Source organism: Cavia porcellus, unplaced genomic scaffold, assembly GCF_034190915.1.
Source record: "Cavia porcellus strain 051 isolate PalLab524CR breed Dunkin Hartley unplaced genomic scaffold, mCavPor4.1 scaffold_23, whole genome shotgun sequence".
Classification (NCBI taxonomy): domain Eukaryota; kingdom Metazoa; phylum Chordata; class Mammalia; order Rodentia; family Caviidae; genus Cavia; species Cavia porcellus.
In genome coordinates, this window is record NW_026947506.1 from 37,204,521 (window position 1) to 37,228,896 (window position 24,376).

The following is a 24,376-nucleotide window of genomic DNA, read 5'->3' on the forward strand; positions in this document are numbered from 1 at the left end:
CGATAATATTCCTACTGAACTGCATCATACCCGTGACCATCTTAGGTTGGTCAAGTGACATCTCCTCCTGTGGCTTTCAGGTTTTCTGTATTTGACCCGTATTTCCCTCCAGACGATTTTATATGTGGTTGATAATTTGGAAAACACACGTGTGCCCGCACACAGACACAGATACACACACACAGACACACAGAGCTGTTTGTTTGCTTTGTTGATTCTTTGTATTTTTACTCAGATTGAACACTCAAGGCCTTAACACTGAGCTATATCCTCAATCTCTTTTTATTTGAGACAAGGTCTTGCTAAATTGCTCTAAACTTGTAGTCCTCCTACCTCAGCCTCTCAGAATGCTGGGATTATAAGTATGTGTCACCATACCTGGCTAATCCTTGGCATTTCTTTGGGCAAAAATGTCACCCCTGTGTCTCACCTGCAAGGATTCATTCAGAATCTATTTAGTGAGCTCCTACTATATGCTAGCCTTGTGAAAAGTGACCTTACTTGCCAGTAAGAGTCTTTACACAGGATCAAGTGAAGGTCCTAATCAGTACTGGGATCACAGGCATGCACCATCATGCCCGATCTGTTTGTCTCATGAAAGATGTAGCTTCTTTTGCAGTATGAACAACCACTAATAAATTCCTCCTGGCAGGGGCTGGGGATTTAGCTCAGTGGCATAAGCACCTACCTGGCAAACACGAGGTTGTAAGTTTGATCCTGGGGCGGGGTGGGGGATATTCATTCCTCCTGGAAGGCTCTCCATTTTCTTGCCTTGTGTTCTTGGAAGACACATGTAGGGCACTGGGGACCTGCGTATTATTCCCGCAGGGAGTGTCTGAAATGTCAGTTGGCCCTGGTTTATTAAGAATACTAACATAACTCAAGGCAAGAATGGCCCACCCCCAGTATTCTTTGGTCCTTCTCCAGCTATCCAAGGCATAACTCCTTCCTGTCACAAGCCGTAACACACCTGAGCCCTGCCTGGGGCTCGGAAGCAGAATGCTGGGGCAGCATCTGCTCTACAAGCCAATGCACTGGAGCTGGGAAAGTCCCAGGTGCCTCACATTGATACTGAAGTGGGGTGAGAGGCAGCCCCCCATGTCCAGGGTCCACCCACTCTGAAGCTTACGGCCCCTCTGCTGGGGGCTTAGGTGGTGGGAGAGAAGAGACCATTGAGTGTCCCAGACCTGTTGCAGAAGGGAAAAGGCTTAGGAGGGATCTAGACTCAGGTCTTTGCATTTCTACACACGGTCCTCAGACTCACAGCAACCAGTAATCTGTTAGAAATGCAAACTCCCAGGCTCATTGCAGACACTTAAATGCAACTATTGCTGAATGAAGTTGCAGTTCTCAGAAGGGTCAGCTGGTGATGCCTGCCAGAGGTCATCAGCTCTGAAAAGGCACCGAAATCCCTGGGGCTTGTGAAAGAAGGTGGCTGCCCCTCCCAGGGGCTAACTCGGACTAACCGGGTGGGGTGGTACCTGAAAGTCTACATTTGCAGTAAGTCCCCAGGTGGCCAGTGCTCCCACTCAGGCTCTTGCATTTATCTGGGACCTTAGACTGGGCTTCATGTTCAAGTCACCCAGTACCTAAACCTACCTCTGGGAACCCTGGTGGCTTCCCTTCTGTGCCCTTGACCCCAGAACATGATGGGCTGCCTTGCTGCATCTGGGCATTGCTCCTGCCATTGCAAGGCCTTACCTTTCACACAAGGAAAAGAGACTGCCACACCAGGGTGCTTGGCAACACTCAGAGTACTCAAGCTTTATTGAGCAATAATGGCACTATTTCATGGGAATGAGCCACGTGACAATGTAAACACAATTTTTGGCACAAAGTCTGAGAGCAAATGGTTACAGCGACAGAGCCTTGGCTCTGTGGTCCAGCCAGTCTCTCTCCAACAGCTGCAGGCTACCACCCTGCATGGGGGAGCCTCCTCATCTCCTTGCTGTCTCCTGCAAGTTCTGCGTCTCCCATCACTGGGCTGGAGGTGACGAGAGTGGCTGGCTCCTCTGCTCCAGCTCTGATCAGCCTGCTTCTTCCATCCCAAGGTCATCTTGGGAGCAGCTAGGGAGCTAAGGTGCCCCATGACTGATACTCACACATGAGGAACCCATGTCCCCATGACCTCAACCTGTCCTTTTCCTGCAACACCTTTTTCTCAATGGATATAAAGCACTCTGCACACACTCAACCTGCTCCCAGCAAGCAGGCAGAAAGTAGGGTGACCTCCTAATAGTGGCAGGGACAAAGCGTAAAGGGAGAGGCCCAACCCAGGAGCTAGATGCAGATGGCCTAGGGGAAAAGGCAGGTCTCATCTGAGCTCTAGTTCAAGTGCACTCCAGCAATAGCCCTAGCAGATACAGAGTGAATCATGGAGATGATCCACGACCAGTGTGCATTTCTGTGTGTGTGTGTGTGTGTGTGTGTGTATGTGTGTGTATGTGTACACCCTCCTCTTTACAGGATGCCCAGCTGCCAGCATGACCTTCTGCTATGCATCCTGGACCATCTGTGACCTCCTTTCCAGTTCTGGCATAGAGACAGCTTTCTCAGGGAAGGAACTGTGAGCTCTCAATGGATGGCAGATGTGCCAGTCAGAGAGGAATGGGTGAGGGGAAGCCAGCCCCCTGGGAGAATCCCAAGGGAACACACCAAGTGTCAGGGTCCTGCTTGGCACGGGGTGGGGTTGGGGTGACTGAGAGAGGCTCACAGCAGTGGCTGCACTGTACAGATGGGCAGATGACTGGGGAGGTGGCTGCAAGGGTCTTGCGGCAGCAACCAGACTGTACAGATCAATGGCCAGCATAGGCAATTGGCCACATGACCCATCCTGCACAGTCACACACCACCCTGCTCCAAGCTCCCAGTCTGGCCATCAGTGAACACTGATCCAGGGTACAGGGGGGGTGCTCACACAGTGTATGTTCTGACAGACTTGTAGAGGGGCGGAAGCAGCCCGTGGTTCTCTCGGACAATTTCCAGGTACTCAGATGACGACTCCAGCAAGAAAGGCCCACAGCACAGCTGGCAGCAGCACCTGACCCCAGAGGGCGGCTCCGGGTTCTTGTCAGACATGGGGGAAAAGTCAAAATCAGCCAGCTATGATGAACAAAACCCTGTGGGTCAATCGCCCCCACCAGGACCCGTCAGTTGGCCTTATGAGCTCAGCATCTTGGCAGAAGCAGGGAAATGCCTACTTGTCACCATGTATGCACAAGGGTGAACACAGAGGGAGACGGGCCAGAGGGTGCTGCAACTCAGCAACTCAGCACAGTCTACAGATGTCCCTTTGGCACACCGTCCCCAACCTCAGGGCCCACTCTAACATCAAGACCCTTCCAAGTATGATGGCCTGGCCCCAGGCCCAGGGTCCTTCCTGGGCAGGACCCAGCTGTCCAGTCCATCCTCCGCGTACCCACCTCCACCACTTCCTTCTGCTGGGTGGCATTCCGCAGGGTCATGTACATGATGAAGGCCAGCATCACGGTGATAAGTGTGGCACACGGGAAAGCAAAGACAGCCGGCTGAAGTCCTAAGAGTGACAGGCGAGTGTTACAAGGCTGGGGAGCTGGGATTCAAATACTCTTCCTCAGGTGGCTGCTGGAGAGGGGTCAGTCAATCCCACCAATGGTCTCTCTTCTCTTTTAGGCAACCCCAACCCAGGACTTGACAAAAAGAAATCAGGGTATGTGGAAAAAAATTTTTTTTGTCTTTTTGAGACAGGGTTGTTGCTGTGCAGTTTAGGCTGACCTTGGGCTCACTTTGTAGCCCAGGCTGGTCTCAAACTTGCAATGATCTTCCTGCCTCGGCTTCCCTAGTGCTGGGATTACAGGTGAGCACCACTACACTTTTTTTCCCCCCAATATCCAGGGATTGAACATAGGAACTTTACACTGAGCTACCCTGAGCCCTTTTTAAATTTTATTGAATTTTTTTTCTTGAGATAGAGTCTTGCTAAGTCACTAAGTTGCCCAGGTTGGGCCCGAACTTACCACCTTTCTGCCTCATCCTCCCACAGTGGTGGAATGACAGGTGTGAATCACCACTTCTGCCTTGTGTGGAGGATTTTTAAATATGTTCATGGGTTGCTTAATAAAAAGGGGCTTCCCCATCTTTGAAGGGTGGACTGGGCTCAGTGACCGGCCCCTGGCCTACAGCAGATGATGGTAGTGATGGTACAGACTCTCTTGAGTGTAAGCCATGAAAAGCAGCACTGCTTCCTGCTTTCTCCTATCTCTTTTGGGAAGGGAAGCCAGGTTATAAAGCAGCCCTGTGACCTCTGCCATAATCTCCCACCATCTGGGCTCACCTACCGAGCCTGATGCTTTGGAAACTGCATGATAGAGGGCAAAGTGTCCCATGTTTGAAGTTAGGTTGTCCTGGGTTTGAATCCCAGCTCTGAACAAGCTACCAGATGTTGATGTGAAACCCCAGCTGCCCTGGAGAGGCATGAAGGTGAGGGACGTAGCTATGCCAGGCCTATGTGGGTGACCAGGAAGTGTGGGCTCCCTTTCATTCTCCTAACCCCTCTGTAATAGCTGCTTCCTATGAAAAGGGGGTGTGGCGGTGCATGCTTATAATCCCACCACTTAGAAGGCTGAGGCAGAGGGATTACCATGAGATCAAGGCCAGCCTGGATAACACATGAGACTCTGTCTCCAAAAAAGAAAGAAAATAAAAACAAGAAAGAGAAGAGGGTATGATTGGCATGATCCCCTGGACTACCATCTTCCCTGGAGAATTCAGCAGGTCCTGGACACTTGGTGTCCAGTTAATGCTAGGGCAGCAGGCCGCATGGTACCTGGCAAGACCCACAGGCTCAGCCAGGGCCTGGCGTAAAGCATTCTCTCAGGGGCTCAGAGAGGGACTGGGGACACTGCAAGGGACAGTGACAACACAGTGCACTTGCAGGGCCAAACCTTGAAGGCAGGCTCAGCTGCCAGGTTTGACCCAAACTCCAAAGTGCTGGGAAAAACCCTACTTTGGGGGCTGGGGATTTAGCTCAGTGGCATAAGCGCCTGCCTTGCAAGCAGGCAGTCGTGAGTTCGATCCCCGGTACCGATAAAAACAAAAAAGGCCAAAAAAAAAAAAAAAAAAAAAAACCCTACTTTGACAGAAGGTCATTGGACTCAGCGTCTGGAAGCCAGCTTCAGACTCAAGCTGACATCCAGTCTTGATGTTGTCCTGTGCCTCAATTTCCCCTTTTGTAGCATGGAAAGTGGGACTGGGGAGGGCATCTGAAAGGCCATTTCTTTTTTCAGGGTCTTGCCATGTAGTTCAGCCAGGCCTTGAACTCACTTTATAGCCCAGGCTGACCTCAAACCCATGGAAATTCTCCTGCCTCGGCCTTCTAAGTGCTGACATTACAGGCACCTGCCACCATGCCTAGCTGAAAGGCCCTTTCTGAGGGTCTAAGTTGGAACTTTCTCGGGATCTGATACTACAGTCTGATGTCTGTAGCAGTGGGTGAGGAAAAGTCAACAGTGGTAGTTGGGTGCGAGTGCTGGGGGTGGTTGCTTGTGGTGATGATGGTGCTGAAGAATTGTGAGCTGCCTGTGCACTCATGGTGATAGCTGAGTCGGCTGTTAATGTTTGGTGATGCTGGTAGAATTGATGGGTGGGGATATGAGATTGGTAGAATTGGTTGCTGATGGTACTGGTGGGGCTGGTTGCTATGGTAATGATAGAGTTTGGTGGTGATCTGAAGTTGCTATGGTATTGCCAGTGTTTGGTGGTCACAGGACTGCCATTTGGCCCATGGTGGCATTGGTCATTGCCAGAGTGAGGAGCAATACTCATGGTGTTAGTGTTGGTGGGGCCAGTTGCTGGTGACCCTCACAGTAAGGCTGGCTCATAACAGCATGTTGAAGGTGGCAGCAGGGTTGAAGATTTTGGCTATCTTGCGACACTACCATTGAAGCTAAGCTGTCACTTACTGGAAGGCCACACCTGGACCTTGTGGTACTGATGCGTCTTGCTGATGACGTTCTCGGCCCGGATGCTGAAGCAGTAGTCCCCAGGGTCACGGAAGGTATGGGTCAGGTTGTACTCCGTGCTGGCCACAGACACAGGGTGGCACTCCCCTTCCTCCAGCGGGAGGCACTCGGGCTTGAGGCGCCAGCACATAGTCAGAGGGGGGCTGCAGGGCACAGAGGCAGGTTTTCAGAAAGGGCTCGGCAAGGAGCAGGAGCACAGAGCAAGTCCAAGCGGACTCTGAACACTGGACGTTCTCCAGCAGGAAATGCAGTGGCACAGAAGAAAGCCCCCAAGGCCCCAGGGAGATCGCAGGTTAGTGAGGCAGAAAGGTGCACAACGTGCTTAACTGAGGTGGGCACCAAAGGGAGGGCAGGCAAGGCTTCACAGGGGAGGTGGTGTTTAAGCAGGATGTAAGGATAACCAGGCTCTTACTGGCTTAGAAAGAGGGCAAGCAGTGGCTCAGAAGCTGGAAAACACAATTCCATCTGAGGAATGCTGAATGGATGTTCCCCTTTCACTCCACCCCAGGTCCCAAGAAAACAGACTCATAGCCCCTCAGAGACCACGTCCACCAAATCCAGTTGGCCTCCCATTCTCCAGGTACTAAGCTCCAATCCCAGTATGGGAGATTAAACCCAGGGCCTTCACACTGAGCTATACTCCCAATCCTTTTTATTTTTTATTTTGAGACAAGGTCTTGCTAAATTGCCCAAGCTGGACTTAAACTTGCCATTCTCCTGCCTCAGCCTCCCAGAGGGCAGAGATTAGAGCTGTGTACCACTATACCTGGTTCCCTCCAAACGTTTTGAATGTATATTGAAGACAGCCCCAGAGGAATGTCCTATCTCTCCAGGACCCAGAGATTAGAGCTGTGCAAGGCAGATTAGTCCCACCCTACCACAAGCCCTCGAGGGGCTGGAGCCCTGTCAGAATGCAGAAGGCCTCAGGGCTCCTGCAGTGCACTCTGGGATTCACTCACCTCCCCAGGAAGTTCAAGGTTACAGTCACCTTCTGAAAGGTCTGAGTCAGGGTGGGCCCCAAAACCTGGATGCCTCGAAGGGTTTCTGTAAGGAAAAGGGGTGTCATTAGGCCTGGCAGCTGAAGACCACTGTCCCAGAGCTTCTACCACTCTGGGCTGTGTGCCCACTACCCTAACGTCTCTTCTGTCCCTCCTCCAGGGAGGTTCTGTCCAGGGCACCGCCCCTGCTAGCAGCAGCAAGTGCCAGAGCAGCTCAGAGGGAGAAGTTGGAAAAGCAGGCAAAGACCAACCGGCTGGCTCACTGACACCAAAGCTGTCACCTTTGCGCAGAAAAAGCACACTCCATTGGCAAAAATCAAGAAATGTTCCATGCCTGCCCAAAGCCAAGGAGAGATGCACTTGGGCATCCCCCACCCCACCCTGTGTGGGAGACAAAGGCTCCCATGCTGCTAGGACCTGCAGCTACCAGGAGACCATGGCAAGACCACTGGTCATACTTGGGCTCTGGGAGCAGGAAGGCCTGGTCAGATGCTGACTGTGCCACTAGGTTGCCAAGTGACCATGTGCACAAGCTCCAGTGTCCTGTCTGCAGCAGAGAAGACAAGGGAGATGCCAAGAGGACAGGGCCCGAGAAGGGAGCCAGCCTGGCACCAGGCTGGAGCCACTCTAATCTAGAATGGGTGATACCTGGGGCTCCTTGGGGACCTGGATACTCAGCCTGCACCCACTCACCCTGCAGCTTCAGCGAGGCAGAGAAGTCGCCAGTCCTCTGCACAATGCCCTTCGAGGTGCCATCTGGTTTTGTCTCCTCCCACTCAGCCACCACCTTAAGCTTCACCGTGAAGGTTCCAATAACTGAATAGTTATAATAGACCACGGAGTTGTCTGTCACCAGCAGAGTCCTGGAAGGTGACAGGGAGGAGGGAGGAGAGAGATGGCAGGCTGTTTCTCCTTCCTCTGCCTTGGAAGTGGTTCATTGCTTGCTAAAGCAAGCCAAGAGATGGCTGTACGTGATAGGTGGCTACCCCTGCCCTCCGAGAGACAGATGGGGATGGTCCGATGGTTTCAGCCTGTCAGAACCACCCAGAGGGGTGCTGCCACCAACATCAGCACCCATGAACCCCCTTCCTTGTATTCAACCACAGCCACCTTTCAGGATTCAGCATAATGTTGGCTCCATAAACTTTTTCTAGTTTACTCAGCTAACCCTGAATGCTAATTCTACAACTTCATGTTTTTTGGGCGGTTGTTTGTTTCTTCTGGTGGGGGGCTGAGACAGAGTTTTGCTACATAGCCCAGCCTGGCCTTGAACTCACAGCAATCCTCCTGCCTCAGCCTTCTAAAGAAGTGCTACAATTATAGGCATGCACTACCACCCTCGGCCTAATTTTTTTTGTGTGTGTCTTTTTCGTTTTTATGGGTACCAGGGATCGAACTCGTGACTGCCTGCTTGCAAGGCAGGCGCTTATGCCGCTGAGCTAAATCCCCAGCCCCTCCTCGGCCTAATTTATGTTTAGTATTTGTTAATCCCCTTCATTCCTCTTCTGTTATTTTTTCTTCTAACTCATTGAGTTCAGTATTTTATCTTCACTCTTAATAATAATAACAATTAAAACTATACATTCATGTCTGATTACAGCTTGGAAACTATTCTCTAAATTGGGATGTATAATATTTCTTTCTTTCTAAATATTATGTCATCAAAGTTTATGGTTACTTTCAACTAAAAGAATTTTAGGAGGTTTTTTTTTTTTTTTTTTTTTTTTTTTTTTGAGAGTGTCTCACTACATGACCCAGGCTGGCCTCAAACTCAGCTGTGTAACCCAGGCTGGCCTTGAATTCATGATCCTCCTACTTCAGCATCCCAAGTGCTAGGGTCATAGTGTGCACCACCACATATGGGTAGGGTTTTTGTTTTGTTTTTTATATGTGTTTTGTTTTGTAGCACTGAGGATGAAATCAGGGGCCTCAAGCATGCTAGGCAAATACTCTACCCCTGAGCTAGACCCCTTGGTATCCCGGTTTAAGATATTAAAGAGGTAGAATCTGGTTGTTTGCCTGAGAGTGCTGGGTCATCTGGACACTCTAACAATGTGATTTATGTTGGAAGCTTTGGGTCCTTTGACTTGAAGTTTGAGGTCAACCACATGGCAATCAAGTCAAAACTATGCAAGAAGCCCTGCTGAGACTGAATTATGTTCCCTCAAAGTTCATATGCTGAAGCTAACTCTGATCCCTAACGTGACTGTATTTGGAGACAGGACCTTTAAGGAAGTAATTAAGGTTAAATGTTTAAATGAAGTCATTAGAGTAGGGCTCTAATCCAATAGGTTAGTGTCCTTGCAACAAGAGAGAGAGAGTACGGTGTGGTGACACAAGCCTATAATCCCAGCGCTCTGGAAAACTGAGACACCAGGATCAAAAATTGAGCCCAGCCTGAGCAATTCAGAGACTTAGCAAACCTTGTTTTAAAGCTAAAAATAGCAGTTATACATGGCAGATGAGGCCCATTCACCTCATGAGGAGGTAGAAAAGAGAGAAAAGCAGCAGCAAGGTCACACAAGCCCCAGGGGACCCCACTTCTTAAAGGACCCAGCACCTCCCAATAGTGCAACACTGAAGACCAAGCCTTTAACACTCAGCCTTCACTACAGGTGAGGTGAGTTTCTGTAGGGAGGACTATGCTTTCTCCAGCTGAACAAATGGTCAGTACCCAAAACTGGTGTCAGAAATCAGGGAAGCCATACTACATTTTCAGGGAAGATAGTACATTTACTCTAATTTCAGAGTCAGAGACTTCTAAGTTGCCGAGAACTCTTTACATAATATATTTGTGACCTCTCCCCCAAAAAATATTTTTATGAATTTCGGGCCTGCATTATGAACTGAATATGAAGGTCATACATTATTTACTGTGGGATGCTCCAACATTTTAAATTCTAAAATGTAATTTGCTGCTGGGCATGGTAGCACATGCTTGTAATCCCAGCACTCAAGAGGCTTAGGCAAGAGGATTTCCAGGAGTTCAGGGCCAACCTAGATTATATAGTGACTTCAAGTCCAGCCTAAACTATATAGCAAGACTCAAAAAAAAATTTTTTTAGATATAAATTTTATTTTCTTTTAAATTTTTGTAAATATTTAGGCACTATTTTGTTTTTTAGGCCCAAGATTACACACAATCACACTTTTTTCGGTCAAACTATGTTATAAAAATTCTTTGTCATTTATTCCTCTTTAAAAATATCAAAGTCTGAGTATAGAATATTAAGTTCTCCTATAAGTGGTTTTCCTTTTCTTTGCTCCTACCTTTCTCTGGTAATTTTCCTAGTAAGATCTTTATAGATTTTGAAACTCTATAATATTCCCATACTACATTTTCAGGGAAGATAGCACAGACCTGAGCCGAGGCAAATATTTAAAGAAGGTCCTATTATAGGTGGGTGTCCTTCAGAATCAAAGAGGGGAATCCTACTGACCCTGACCTTCCTTAAAGGGTAGAATTGGGCACCAATGGTCTTCGCTGAGCTGTGGCTGGTTCACAGGTGGCCACAGGATCCCTGGGCTTGATACACAGCAGATGCTCGGAAGTACTTGCTGGGAATGGGCAGATCACTGTGCACAACTTACGGAGCAGCAGTTCACCAGCCACGTCCCCCACCAGCCTGGAATTTAGGGCACTCAGTAGAGGTGAATAAAGACATACCCATCACCGAAGTCCCAGCGGTAGAGAAAGGAGGCTGACTTGAAGAAGTTGCTTGGGTCATGGTGGAAGAAGGAGATTTTCAAGACTGTCTTGGTGAGGTATGAGCTGGGCCAGGGCAGGGAGGTATTCTGAGAGACCACGATTTTTCCTATGAGGAAATCTGGGAAAGACAGGGGAAGGGTGAGTCTGTGGAAGTGCAGGGAATGAAGAGCCTGGAGTGACATTATGGGCAGCTAGTGAGGCAGCTCTCCCAACCTGGATCTTTTGGCTGCCAGAGCTCGCTAGAGAAGAGTCCTGCAGGGACCCTAACACAGAGGCCTCCACCTCCTGCCCCTGCTGTCTGGGGACTGGCGAAGACCCATGGTGTATGCTCCTCGCACAACTTCTGCTTCTGATCCCTTTCACCAGGACCCTGAATTTTCTGGCACAAAAGACACCCAGAATGCACAGGATTTGAAAAAAACTTGGGGAAATCCCATTGGCCCTCCATACCCAGGGGTTCTCCAGGGGCAGATTTAATCAACTGTGGGTAGAAAATACTTGAAAAACATTGCCTCAGTACATGCACAGACAGTTTTCTTGTCATTCTCTAAATGATACACTGACAACTGCTTACACAGTATTATATCAAGTATTGAAAGTCATCTAGGGAGAAAAGGACATGGGAGACTAGATGTAGGTTATGTGCAAATACTACACTATTTTATATAAGCAACTTGAGCATCAACAGATTTTAGTAGCCATGGAGGTGAAAGGTTAATCCTTCACAGATACCAACGCATGATGCTCTTTTCTTTTCCTCCCTCTTGTTCTTCTCCTCCTCTCTCCTAGAATTGGGGGTGGAATCCAGGGCCTTTTCACTGAGCTACATCCCCGGTTCTTTTTTATTTTGAGAGACAGGGTCTTGCCAAGTCAGCTCGGCTGGGCTCAAACTTACTATCCTCTTGCCTCGGCCTCCCAGAGTACTGGAATTACATGTGCACACTACCATGCCCAGCTGGATGACTTTACTTCAAACTGGTACCTAAGCCTAGGTAAGGGCACAGTTCTAAATTCTACTGACTGCATTTCTGCTCTCAATGTGCTGGGCTGAGTCAGGCCACTGCTCTAAGTCTCATTTTCTGATGGAAGAAAACAAACCAAAAAAATGTTTTTTTACAAACAAAAAAATAAATGCTGATTTTTTTCCACAACAAAAGCAGAAAATACAATGTACTCAGTCTCAAAAGCAGAATAGGACAAGTTATCACTTGAACACTACCAGTGCTAATGTTTTGACACATTGCAAATTAGGTGTGGATGTGTTAATGTGTATATATATGTGTGTATTAACACAGCTTACTGCAGTGGTCCAACAATTCTGTGCTTTGGGTTTTTTTGTTGTTGGTGGTGGGGTTTTTTTTTTTTTTTTTTTTTTTTGGTGCTGGGGATCAAACTCACGACCTTTGTTTGCCAAGCAGGCACTTACGCTGCTGAGCTAAACCCGCAGCCCAGTTTTTTAATATGTAATTTTACAAGCATGAATATTTACTCAGGACATTGCAAAGTCACTGTGAATGTCCTTAATAGTTTCAAAAATTAACAACGTATTTAACCAATCCTAATGGCTTTGTACTTACCTTGTTTATATCTTTTGTATTATAAAGTATTGCTTCAATCAAGGTTGAGTTCCAGAAAATAAACTCATTATTAAACAATTAAGCTTTAAAACAATAAATAATATGCTTCAAAAGAGCAAGAAGAGGTTTGCGGCATAAGTGCCTGTCTGGCAAGCTCAAGGTCATGAGTTTGATCCTCAGTACCAGAAAAAAAAAAAAAAAAAAAAAAGGAGCAAGAAGGAAGGAACCTGTTGAACAGGGAAAGAGAGGAATTGAGAGAGAAAGAAAGCGAGTATGGTGGGAGAGACAGGAGAAAGAATCAGTAAACAGGGTTGGGAGTGTAGCTGTGTTGTTTGTGTAGCATGCACAGAGTCCTGGCTCCCATCCCCAGTACTGCAAAAGGGAAAAAAATCAGTAAACAAATGATCAGGTCAAAGACTAGAATTTTATGTATTGACCAAGTGATCTCTAAAGGATCCTAATTTATATCCCTGGTAGCAATATCTACTTTAACTGTCCGTTTCATCCCAAGGCTGCCAGCAGGAGGTATTACCCTTTCTAATCCTTCCAACACAGCCAATAACAGAAGCGATCCCGTGGGTATAGTTTGCATTTCTGTGGTGACGAGTGAGGCTGAGTTTTTTCTCTGCAGGTAAATGAACAAATAGAAAAGATGCTCACTTGTGATGGGGAGAGTGACAGCACTCCGGGCCAGCTGATGGCACATCCAGCAGTTGGCAGCAGTGACCCAGACAGAGACCGGGAAGTCCCCAGGCGCGTTGCTCACCACACGGATAGTTGAGCTAAGGTCCTTCTCCACCTTGCTGGTGAGCATCAGTGGGGTGTGGACCCAGTGGAAGCGGCAGACGTGGGTGTCGGCAGGCAGAGCCAGGCTGCCATTGTCTTTGGCCACCAGGCTGGCTGAGACGGTCACCTCTGTCCCCGTGGTGGCTGGGCCATCAGTTGTAAGGCTGAGTTCATAAAGATCTAGGAATCCAGAAGTAGACTGCGTTACAAGACGGGCTATGGCCAGGAACCCCTTGGCCTCCACTGGGCCAGCTCCGTGATACCACACTGGTCCCTCTTATTAGCACAGGTTAGATTCCAAAACCCCCAGTGGAAGCCTGAGACTGATGTCAAACTCTGTTTACTATGTTTTGCCTATTTCTACATACCTATGATAGTTTAATTTACAAATTAGCCACAGGAAGAGATTAGCAACAGTATATAATAGTAAAATAGAACAATTATAACAAATCTAATGCAAGGAAAATTAGATGAACCTTGTTGGAGACCACTACGAAGCAGCGCTGAACAGAATTTAAAATTAACTAATGGACTTCAGCTTTCTATGTTTATCTGTGAGTCTGTCCTAGGCCTAGGCCCCTTGCATGGTGATGGGAGCTGATTCACAGTAAGTGAACTTCTATGAGTCACTGGTCCTGGCTGAGGCATGTAGTGGCCTGTGAGGCCAGAGATACCTCAAAGAGCAAGATAAGGCCACCACTGAAGACACTGTGGCTCCAGTAAGTAAATAGAGACTGCAGCTAAAGGAATTTCATCCCTGCAGTCTCAGTCCTACCATAAATATTATCCTGAAGACAGTTCTCCTACATTGGCATAACTTACTACTTGGAGAAGTCTTTGAAGTGACTCCCAAGGTCCTGCTCATTTCCCACACTTTCCTCAGTTTCCCTGCCTTTTGTTTTGGACCTAATAAATATGAGTGGTCCAAAGAAGTCTTTGTCTTAGCCCTCAGAGTCCCAAACTCAGCTAAAGGATTTTGATCCTCCTGGAACCCTAAAATCATACCACTTGTCTCATTTTATTTAAGCCTTTGCCATACACTCATTTGGGAGATTGGGGATCTAGGTCAGGATCCGATAGAACATAGCCTCTGTCCTCTCAATATACTGTAGAGCCTGGCATAGTCCCCCATGCCTATAATCCTAACCTCTGAGACGCTGAGGCAGGACTGCCTTCAAGCCCCGCTCAGACAACTTAGGAAGATCATGGTTCAAAATATAAAAATAAATAAAGGATTCGTGATGTAGCTCAGTGTAAAGGACCTGGGTTCAGTACCTGCTACTAAAAAAAAAAAGTGGCATTTTTACCCTCCCACCACTGTACATCGGAGGATTACTGACAAATGCCTATGCCCGTGGACCATAGGCAAATGAAACCTTGAAAAGTAAAAGCATGGATAGGGGAGAACCAATGTATTCTATTTTACCCAAGGAGAAACTGAGGCTCAGGTACCTCAAATGAATCGCCCAAGGGTCACACATAACTCAAAGTCTGATTGACTCCAAATCACACGCTTTTTTTTACAGGTATCTTCAAGTTAGTTCCTTTCCTCGCCAGACAACCAGAGCCTCATCGAGCACATGTAATGGCTCAGTCTGACCTGAGCAGACTATACCTGGACAGTGATGGCTTGTGTTCACTGAAGGGGCCTCTGTCCCTGTGGAACAAACCCTGCCAAGAAACACCCCTCATCGTGTTCATTTGGACCAGGCTTTACATGTTAGCACAATTCAAGTTTGAAAGGTGAAACTGAGGAAGAGACAGGGCCATTGCCCTGAGTCATTATTCTTCAACTCTTTTAGCCAGCTACATATTTTATCAAATAAGTAAGGTAAGATTTCTCCATCGTATTGGGGATTGCACTGTGTGACACCCCCATCCCATTTTTTATTTTCTCAAAAGTTGAGATAAGGTCTTAAGTCACTCTGGTTGGTCTGGGCCTTGAGATCTTCCCGTCTCATCCCCTGAGAGCTGGGATAATACGGGTATGTACTATCACATTGGGCCACAGGTAAGATTTTAAAATAAGATTTATTTCCCTTAGAATTAACCCTGTTAGAGCTAGAAGGCCTTGACAGTGGCAGAACAAACTTTGGGAAGGTCTCCTCTGATCCAGAAACGAACATTTTTCCCTCTTGATCTTGCTTCTAACTTTATAAAGTGAGAGGTTCTAGTTCCACATCATTCAGAATGGCAGCCAAGGCTTGTCTGACTATGGCTGTCAGTCAAATTAAAAAAAAAAAAACAGAAAACCTATTTTCTCACGCAAGTCACATTTCCAGTGCTCAGTACCTATACATGGCTAATGGTCACCCTAGTGGACAACAGAATATTTCATTAGCTCATCTCCAGGATTCCTGCAGGGCCAACACTGGAATTTCATGATTCCAGCTGAGATAGCCCCTTGGAGAAACTGACCAGAAATGTGTCAGTGTTCTTCAGGAACCCTGGAGACCATTCTACATGTTACAGGCAGGGAACTGGGATTTGAGCATAGGATAGTGGCCAGGTGGGGGCTTTAACATCTTCCTTCCACCACAGTGAAGGTAAGATTAATTGTAAAACATCTGAAAACAAAAGTATAAAATATTTCCTGGCATGGTGGTACCTGGCTAAAATCCTAATACTCAGAGAGGCTGAGGCAGGAGGAGTCAAGTTGAAACCCAGCCTGGGCAACTTAATGAAAATGTGTCTCAAAATTAAAAATTAAGAAAACAGCTGAGGATGTAGCTCACTGCAAGGCCCTAGATTCAATCTCTAGGACTGCCAATTTTTTTAATATTAAAAATTGAGATAGTTAATAGCAGCTATTGTTACTATTTGTTACTTACCATATACAAGTCACCCCTCGGTACTGTGGGGAACTGGTTTGAAGACTCACCCATGGATACCAACATTCGTGGGTCCTTTTTTTTGTTCTTTTTCTTACTTGTGTGGTTAGGGATTGAACACAGAGCCTATGCCCTGAGCTACATCCCTATCCTGGTTTTTGGTTGGATTGGTTTTTTTTTTTTTTTTTTTGATACAGGGTCCTGCTAAATTACTAAACTGCCCAGGCTGGGCTCAACTTTGTGATCCTCTCACCTCAGCTTCCCAGAGTGCTGGGATTACAGGTGTGTGCCACAACTGCCTTCAAGTCCTTATTTAAATTGGTGTAGCACTTACATATTTCCCGTCCACATCCTCCACATCCTTCAGTCATCTCTACATCACTTATGATATGTGATCTAAAGACTATGTAATTGGGCTGTACTGCTTAAGGAAGATGACACAAACAACTACTCTGTACATATTCAGTACAGATACAACTTTTACTCAGTATTTTTGACCCATAGTCAGTTGAATCCAAGGAATGAAGAACCTATGGCTATGAAGAACTGTGTGTATTTTTCAAATTATGCTCTTTATATGAAATGATAAGATTTCATTTTTTTCAATTATGTATTGTGGGCATTTTCCTGAGTAATTACTCCAACTTTTTAAAGAATTTTACTTTTTGTTTTTTGAGATAGGGTCTCACCATGTAGCCCAGGCTGAACTCAAACTAATGGTGATCCTCCTGCCTCAGCCTCCCAAGTGCTGGGATTACAGGTGTACACCACCATGCCCAGCAATTGAACTATGTTAGACAGCATAATATTTTATATAAATAGTTAAGATTGTAGGGGACTGGCTTTTTTGTTTGGTTTGTTTTGGTTTAGTACTAGGGATTGAATCCAGGGTCTTTGCACTGAGCCACATCTCCAGCCCCCTTAAAAAAATTTTTTTTTTTCAATTTTAAACAAGGTCCTGCTAAGCTGCCCAGACTGGGCTGGAATTCATAATCCTCCTGTTTCAGCCTCTGCTAGAATTGAAATTACAGACAGGGGCTGGGGATTTAGCTCAATGGCATAAGTGCCTGCTTGGCAAGCATGAGGTTGTGAGTTTGATCCCTAGTACCAAAAAGAAAAAAGAAAAAAAAAAAAAAGAAATTACAGACATATGTCACTGTGTAGTTACTAAAAAATTTTTCTGTGTGTCTTTTTCATTTTTATTGGTACCGGGGATCGAACTCACGACCGCCTGCTTGCAAGGCAGGTGCTTATGCCGCTGAGCTAAACCCCCAGCCCCCTGAAATTTCTAATATCAGGTTTTCATCAAATAAGTAATACATATGCATAAAGAATATTAGAACTAAAATGGATTTGGGAAAAAAACATTAAAACTTCCCCACTGTCCTACCTTTCAAAGACAACTGTTGTTGTACTTTTGACATCTTTTCCATGCACAGAAAATTTTCCCACAGTCACATCACACACTGCACTCAATTTTGAATTTTTTTTATTTTCACAGGATAACACATCAAAGGCACAAGTGTGACTGCACTGACACCATCAGGTATTATCTAATGCACACAGCCCTCACACTTGCCGACAGTGCTCTGCGCAGGTGTGCGTGTAGCACTGTTCTTTTCATTGGGTTCTTCCTGCAGGTGAGATTTCTGCAGGGCGTGATGTCGGAGAGTATCCAGGGCCCAGGGAGGAAACTGCATGACCTAGGCAGACCTGGGCAGAAGGAAGAGGGGGAAGGCTGCAAGCCCCATCCCGCCCCCTCACACGTATCACCTTCCCCACCAACTCATGCTGATAAGAGCCAGTGACAGAACTGCTGTTGGGCTCTAGGCCCTTCACCGGGCAATCCTCTGGGTACTATGTAATTAAACTCAAATTACCCAAATTTGATTGCTCAAATTTAAGTAAAACTAAAAATTCTTTTTCTTGATCACACTGGCCACATTCCAAGTGCTTTACAGCCACATGTGGTTGAGGCTACTCTCAGACAGAGTATTTCTATCCTTGAGCACCTGATTAACCAGTGCTAGCCTAACCCTCTGAATTTCTTCTTTCCCCTCTCATACTGTGTTGTGTCCATCTAGCCCAAGAATCAATCCCCAGAAGAACATGGTGATATGCATGTATAACATCAGAACTTTGGAAGGCTGAAGCAGAATTACTAGTTTGAACCCAGCCTGAGTAATTAGTGTAAGACTCTATCTCAAAAAATAAAAATGAAAAATAAAAAAAAAAATAAAGGAAAGGGCTAGCAGATACGGCTCAGCGGAAAGGCACTGAGTTCAGTCCCCGGTATGGGGGTGGTGCTCAGTCATCCGCCTGGGCATCTCCTTTCTTCTCCACCACCACTTACTCCACTGCTTACGGGCAGCATGCAGGGGTCTGAATTGCTGCTCCACGGTGGCCCCTGGCCTCCAGTGCCACCTCCTCAATGATCTTCTTACATACTTAGTCTGGTAATGGACCAGCCTTAGTTGGGGGGAGGGCAGGTTCACATCTTGGAACATCCATGCTCTAGCCAGCTACTTACCCTTCATGTCCCCACGTATGCTCTGCCCTTTCTAGTCTCACTGCTAGAATACCCTTCTCTGCCAATCTGTCCATGGGAGTAGCAGCTTCTAGAAGTCTTCCCTCTACCCTTAACCCTCAGAGCTCTCCAGACAGCCTGAACACACTGCTGTCACAATTTTACACTGAACGAAGATTCCCTCTTCTCCCGAGGTGCTCTGAACTCACTGAGGACTGGGGTCATTTCCTGCTCCCTTATGAACAGCATAATTCCTGGCACACAGTTGATGTTCAGCACTGCTGCCTCTGAGGGACACTTGGAGGGTAGAGTGTGGCACAGGGACCAGCCACATGGTGCCGGCTCAGGAGACTGTTTACCCAGGTGCTACCAAGTCCCTTCTGTGTGCCCAGTTCCACAGGGGCTGGGGAAACCCAAAAATGCAGAACCTGGTGGACCATATTTGTCCTCAAGTATGTCCCATTCACCACTCAGCAATATTACTTACTGCCACTATGGACTTCAGCTTCAGCCTATCCTGTCTTAATCCCTTTCCTTCAGTGTCAGGTCTTGAGTTATAAAGCCATTTGAGTCAAGATGCCAATGGTTGGTCACTTTCAAGGAAATGCTGGTACTGAAAAAGGGACTTGCATTAACTCCAAAGACAGAATTCCAGGTACTATGGTAGAAACTGCACCAAGCTAATACAACAGTGTGTATATTACACAGGGGATCCAAGGTCCACATGGGCCACTGCTACCATGCAGATTTATCCCACAGTCTGTACCCCCAGGACTGGGCTCCATTCTTCCTCCTTTTGGCTGTGAGCCTTGCTTGGACAAGAGGCCACCTCCTCCCTTTTCACTCTGTTCTCTCATCCTCTGCCCCTCACCCAGTCAAGAAGTGTGGGCCAGAGTGAGGCTGACAAGTGCCAGGAACATTCGGCAGCACGCTAATGGCCATCTAGCATCTGCAGTGAGATGGGCGCATGTCAGCACCGTGCAGATCCGTTGCCAGGGAGATGGAATCAGGGGGGCAGTTGTCTGGGTTGCAAGAAGAGATAGATGGGGATAGTGAGGGGCTATGGCTGCTGCAGATATGGCACAAATGCTGGCCCAGCTCATGGGAGCCTCCCTAGCTGCCCTGCTATAAGGAGGCTGCAAGGTCATTTTGCTTAGGTTGGATTTGGAGAAACAGGCATCTCAGAGCCCCCAGGGCAGTGGTGGCAAGGCTTGTAGAGCTTTCAGTGATACCAACAGCCCACTGTAGCACACCTGCCACAGGCTCCAATCTCATCACCATTGCCATAGGGGATGCTGCCCTTCCTTCTCCCCCAGGGCTTTTGGAATTGTCCAGGCATCAGGGCTGAAATGGACCATAATGGTCTTGCCAAGAGTGGCTGAAGAAATCAAGCCAAGGCCTGGGGCTGAACTCATTCAACTTCATCTTTCTAAGCATGCAAGCTGTGGTAGCTCAGCCTAGTAGTACAGAGCCACCAAGGAATGAGCTTGGAAGGATTCCACAGGTGACCCTAAGTGATCTAGAACTAAAGGGGCCAAAGCAGAAAGGAAGGGACAACTGTCCCAAAAGCCTGCTCTGGAAAAAAACACCTACCAGGTCCCCAAGGTTTCCATTCAAGAGCAAGCAACCTTTCCCACTACACAGGATGTGGGAGTCTTGAACATTCTAGAAGATGGCTACATCAGCCCTTTCACATAGCATATACAGTCCAAAGCCTTTCCAAAGAGAGCTCTGATATGTAGATAACACAGACTAGAATTAATAAACAACCCAGGGCATGGCCTTCTGCCTTACAGAGCACTGGTGTAAGGCAAATTCAGGCAGAATGACCATAACTCCAGGAAGGGTAAAAAGGCTTTTAAGCGTCTACATTCTTCCTATGGGTTTGAGAGAAGGTATGTTCCCCAACCCAGTCTTTGCTACTGTAATTCTGACAGTATCAATGGGGCAGTCTACTAGCAGCAACTACCCATGATTTTTTTTTTACAACTTAGAATACATTATTAATTTCTTTTCTTTTTGATACCGGGAATCGAACTCATGACCTCGCACTTGCCAGGCAGGTGCTGTGCTGTTGAGCTATATCTCCAGCCCATATTGCTAATTTCCAGTGCATGTAACCCTCCTCACAGACTACAGCTATAGCACTAATTTCCAGTGCTTGTAACCCTCACAGACTATGGCCCAGCTCATGGGAGCCTGCCTAGCTGCCCAAGTACAAGTGGATCCAAGGTGGATCCTGCCCAAGTACAAGTCCCACAAAATTCTAATTCATGCCTAAAATGAAGGTTTTTAGTTTACCTTGTGGCGTTTCACAAGTTTCCATCAGATCCCCTCCTTTCCTTACCAGTTTTAAGAGAGGCAGATTATATGAATAATGAAAAATGTTGAGTATTATTTATCCCCATCCCACCTGTCCTTGACAACTTCTAATCTGGGTGTTTTTATTATTCCCAAAATGTGTTGAAAAGGTTGGTGCCAGCCTCGCGGTGGTAGGAAGGTGTGTACAGCGTGGGGCCCTTGAGAGCCTGTCCATTTGAGCCCATTTTGGAAATGACGCACAGAGAGGAAATGGCAGACTGGCCCTCTTGGCTCTAAATCTCACCCCACCCCCTCCTCAAACCAGCACTAGCTGAATGTCAGCTTCCCCAGATAAGGGGACATCTTGAGGCAGAAAAGCTGCCCCGAGGGCAATCTGTGTTCCCTGAGGAGCTGTGTCCCACCCCAGCCTCTCCTTCTTGTAGTCCAGCGGGTGCCAGGTCCCCAGGCATTGGGAGAGATGCCCCAGCCACCCCTTGCGCTTCTCGGGGCAGCACCGACCCTAGAGGAGAAAGGAAGCAGGCATCGAAATGGGCAAGGGAGACCCTCAAGTAACGGAGAGAGTTGGGGGGAGAGGGACCAAGAAACAAAAGGGAGAAGAAAAAGCATCGCTGAGCCCTATTGGCCTCCCATTTTCTCTAGGGCTACCGCAGAGGCCTGGGGAAAGGGTGCGGGGAGGACCCAGCGAGCTCCTGGTAGCCGGGTCGCCTTACCTGCAGCCACCCTCACCGGGGCCAAGGGCAGGAGGCAGGCAAGCCAGAGAACGCGGCCTAAGCGAGCGCGGATGGCGAGAGCCATCGCAGGAGGTGCGCGAAGCAGAAGGCGCGGGGCTCCAGCTCCAAGGCTGCTCTCCCCGGCGTGCGCGCGGGCTGTGCGTGGAGGTGCAGGCGCAGCGCTCGCTCGTCCTCGCCAGGGTACACCGTGTCGCTGCGCGTCGCCGCCGCCGCCCACAGCCCGCCGCGCGACCCCTGCCGGATCAGCCAGTCTGCTGTGCCGCGCCCCTTCCCCGCGTCGGTCCCCTCCTCTGATCTGCTTCGCCTCCCTGCCTTCCCCACCCACGCCCCCTCCGTTCCCCCACCAAGTCCGTGCCCGCGCGCTGTGACTCAGCGTCCCTAGAGGCGCGTGCAGCACCGCAAAGCCGCGTGCAGGACGCCTGGGCCTTTCCAGGTATGTCCAGATCTTAAGCTTGCAGTTTTTCATTCAATAAACACCTAGGTCCTGCAGTATGCCAGAGGGCCAAGATAAGGAATGATCATGTTGCCAATCAGCCTAGTGAATGAGCAAAGGGCATCTCTGCTAGCAATCCTTATGTCACCAGATGACAACAGGTAATCCTGGATGCCAGCAGTTGACAAATAGCTGCTGATCACTGCTACCACTGGCCGATGCCAATCCCACCTCTGGTCCCTAAGTGTTTGTGATTCTTTAAAAACCAATCGCTGTGTGTGCTTAGTTCACATTGCTGGAAACTACAAGAGCACCACTGTGTTTTCTAGTGTAACCAGGCCTGCGCTGCAGCACAGGGAGGATGAGTACACTGGCGGGAAGTCTCCGAGAATAAAACCTACAAGTTCCTGGGAAGTGCTACTTATGTAGCAACTTGCAGATCTGTTTCAGGGAAGGCAGAAACTAGGGAATCTTCTGGAAGACACGCTGAGAACGCTGAGTCTATAAATAAAGGGCCCAGCCCCCTACCTTTCTGATCTTAGACCCCCGAGGGTTCCCTCTCAGTTCTTCAAAGATGCAACAGTATCTTTTGAAGTGGCAGAAGTGGGGGAGGGACCCCACACTGACTGGCTGCACTCACCTTGGAGTGGGGAATGATGGTTTGCTAGCCCAGGAGGACGCTGAAACAAACCGTCTGTGTCTATTAGAGTGTAAGGGGGAGGAGCAGACATGGCTGGCTAAGTCACCCTCCCCCTCAGCTGTGCAGGGAGAAGAGTCGGTACTTCTTTGTATCAGTAATACTGCTCCCTAGTCAAAGCAAATACCTCCAGCTGCCCTTATAGTAGAGAGTGAGTTTTTCCCAGAAGCCGGGTTGGGCCTTTGTGGCCTAGGAACTGGTCTCACTTGTGCCTGGCAGGCACAACGGATCATAAGTACATAACCCATTGCATCAAGATATTTAAGTCCATGCTACCTGTCTCTGGAACCGCTGTGGGCTCCCTGAGGATGGGCTCCACCACATCTGCGACCTTATGTAAATGGGGGTGGGAGGAACAGATTTGAGCAGTCCCCTTTAGACAGTGCTAAAAAGTGCAGGGGGGCATGGTGGTCCCACAACTTCAAGAGGCTGAGACAGGACAATCACAAGTTTGAACCCAGCTTTGGCAACTTAGTGACCTACTGAAACCATTCTTCAAAATAAGGGTTGGGTAAATGCTCAGTAAAAAGACCCAGAGTTCAATCCGTGGTACCACAAAGAGAAAGAAAGAAAGAAAAAAGTTGGTCCATTTGGATTACCATTTCTAACTGCCTCGTATCTGATACATACTGGCCCCTTTGGCTGTTTTTATTGACATTATCTTATGTGATCCCCACAGTGACAGACAAATGGGACAGCCTGTCCCTTCCTAAAGTGGACACCAAAACAGACACTGAAGGTATCCTTACTACACCTGGGTCCAAACATCCAGACCACCTGGGTCTGAGACACAGGTACAGACTATAGGCAATAAAATTTCATCACCTGGCTAATTAAGGGGTTCATTAAATTTTGGGGGAATAGTGGAAAATTCAGACCTCTGATGTCTTTTTTTCTTTTTTCTTTTTTTTCCTTTTTCTTTTTTTTTTTTTTGTACCAGGGATTGAACTTGTGACCTCATACTCGCCATGGATGTGCTGTTGAGCTAAATCCTTGGCCCTCTGATGTCAACACTTGATTAAAACAAAATTCTTTCTGAAGCAGTTTACGTTGTCTGTTGCCAATCAGCATAGGGTACTTTTGCTCAATTCAGATGGAAATCATGAACCGGCAAAGTGTGTATCTGCTAGCAGTCACCAGATGCCACCAGGTAATGCTGGATACCAACAGTTGACACAGCCAGCCAGCCATTTATCAACGACACTGCCGGCTGTCACTATCTGACACTGGTTTGTGCTGAACACCATAGGCTGGAGGCCTCAACCACATAGTCTTCATTGGCTGTTGGTCTCTGAAACTCAGGTATTAACAGCTCTGTGTTTTTGTTTTTCTTTGGAAAAGGTTGTTCTGTCTACATCACTCAAGATAAAAATCCCAAGTACATTTATAGGACTTTTAGAGCCAATACCAAAGAATGAATCACAAGCAGGTTTACAGGCACACCAAGGTGATTTGTAACAAGGCCTGTGCTGCAGCACAGGGTGGTGAGCAGGCTCCTGAGCTAAAACCCAGAAATGCTACTTATGTAGCAGTTGGTAGACTTGTTTCAGTGAGGGTACAGGCTGAAACTGGACTCTTCTGGAAGGCTTGCTGTAAACAAGGGGCCCAGATATGTGCCTTTCTGATTTTAGTTACACTGGGATGTTCCAGTTCTCAAAATGCAACAGTGTCGACTGAAGTGCTGCAAGTAGGGAAAGCGGAACTACACTGCATCTCTGAACTCATGTTGATAGCTAGAGAAGACCTTCCTAGATAGCCATGGAAGA

At 47.6% G+C, this 24,376-nt stretch overlaps 1 protein-coding gene and 1 long non-coding RNA gene across 2 annotated transcripts; both read right to left on the bottom strand.

The window, feature by feature from the left end:
* Positions 1–1,736: 1,736 nt before the first annotated feature.
* On the bottom strand, positions 1,737–21,692 carry Tmem130 (transmembrane protein 130). Its single transcript, XM_003470024.5, has 8 exons — positions 21,460–21,692; positions 12,944–13,249; positions 10,665–10,824; positions 7,691–7,860; positions 6,959–7,043; positions 5,940–6,142; positions 3,423–3,535; positions 1,737–3,066 (listed from the first exon to the last, which is right to left on the bottom strand). Exons 1-8 carry the CDS (start codon positions 21,542–21,544, stop codon positions 2,914–2,916), a joined length of 1,275 nt encoding a protein of 424 aa, XP_003470072.1. The 5' UTR covers positions 21,545–21,692; the 3' UTR covers positions 1,737–2,913.
* On the bottom strand, positions 17,373–21,447 carry LOC134472494 (uncharacterized). Its single transcript, XR_010042338.1, has 2 exons — positions 18,915–21,447; positions 17,373–17,613 (listed from the first exon to the last, which is right to left on the bottom strand). It is a non-coding gene; the product is annotated as an uncharacterized LOC134472494 (long non-coding RNA).
* Positions 21,693–24,376: the final 2,684 nt, after the last annotated feature.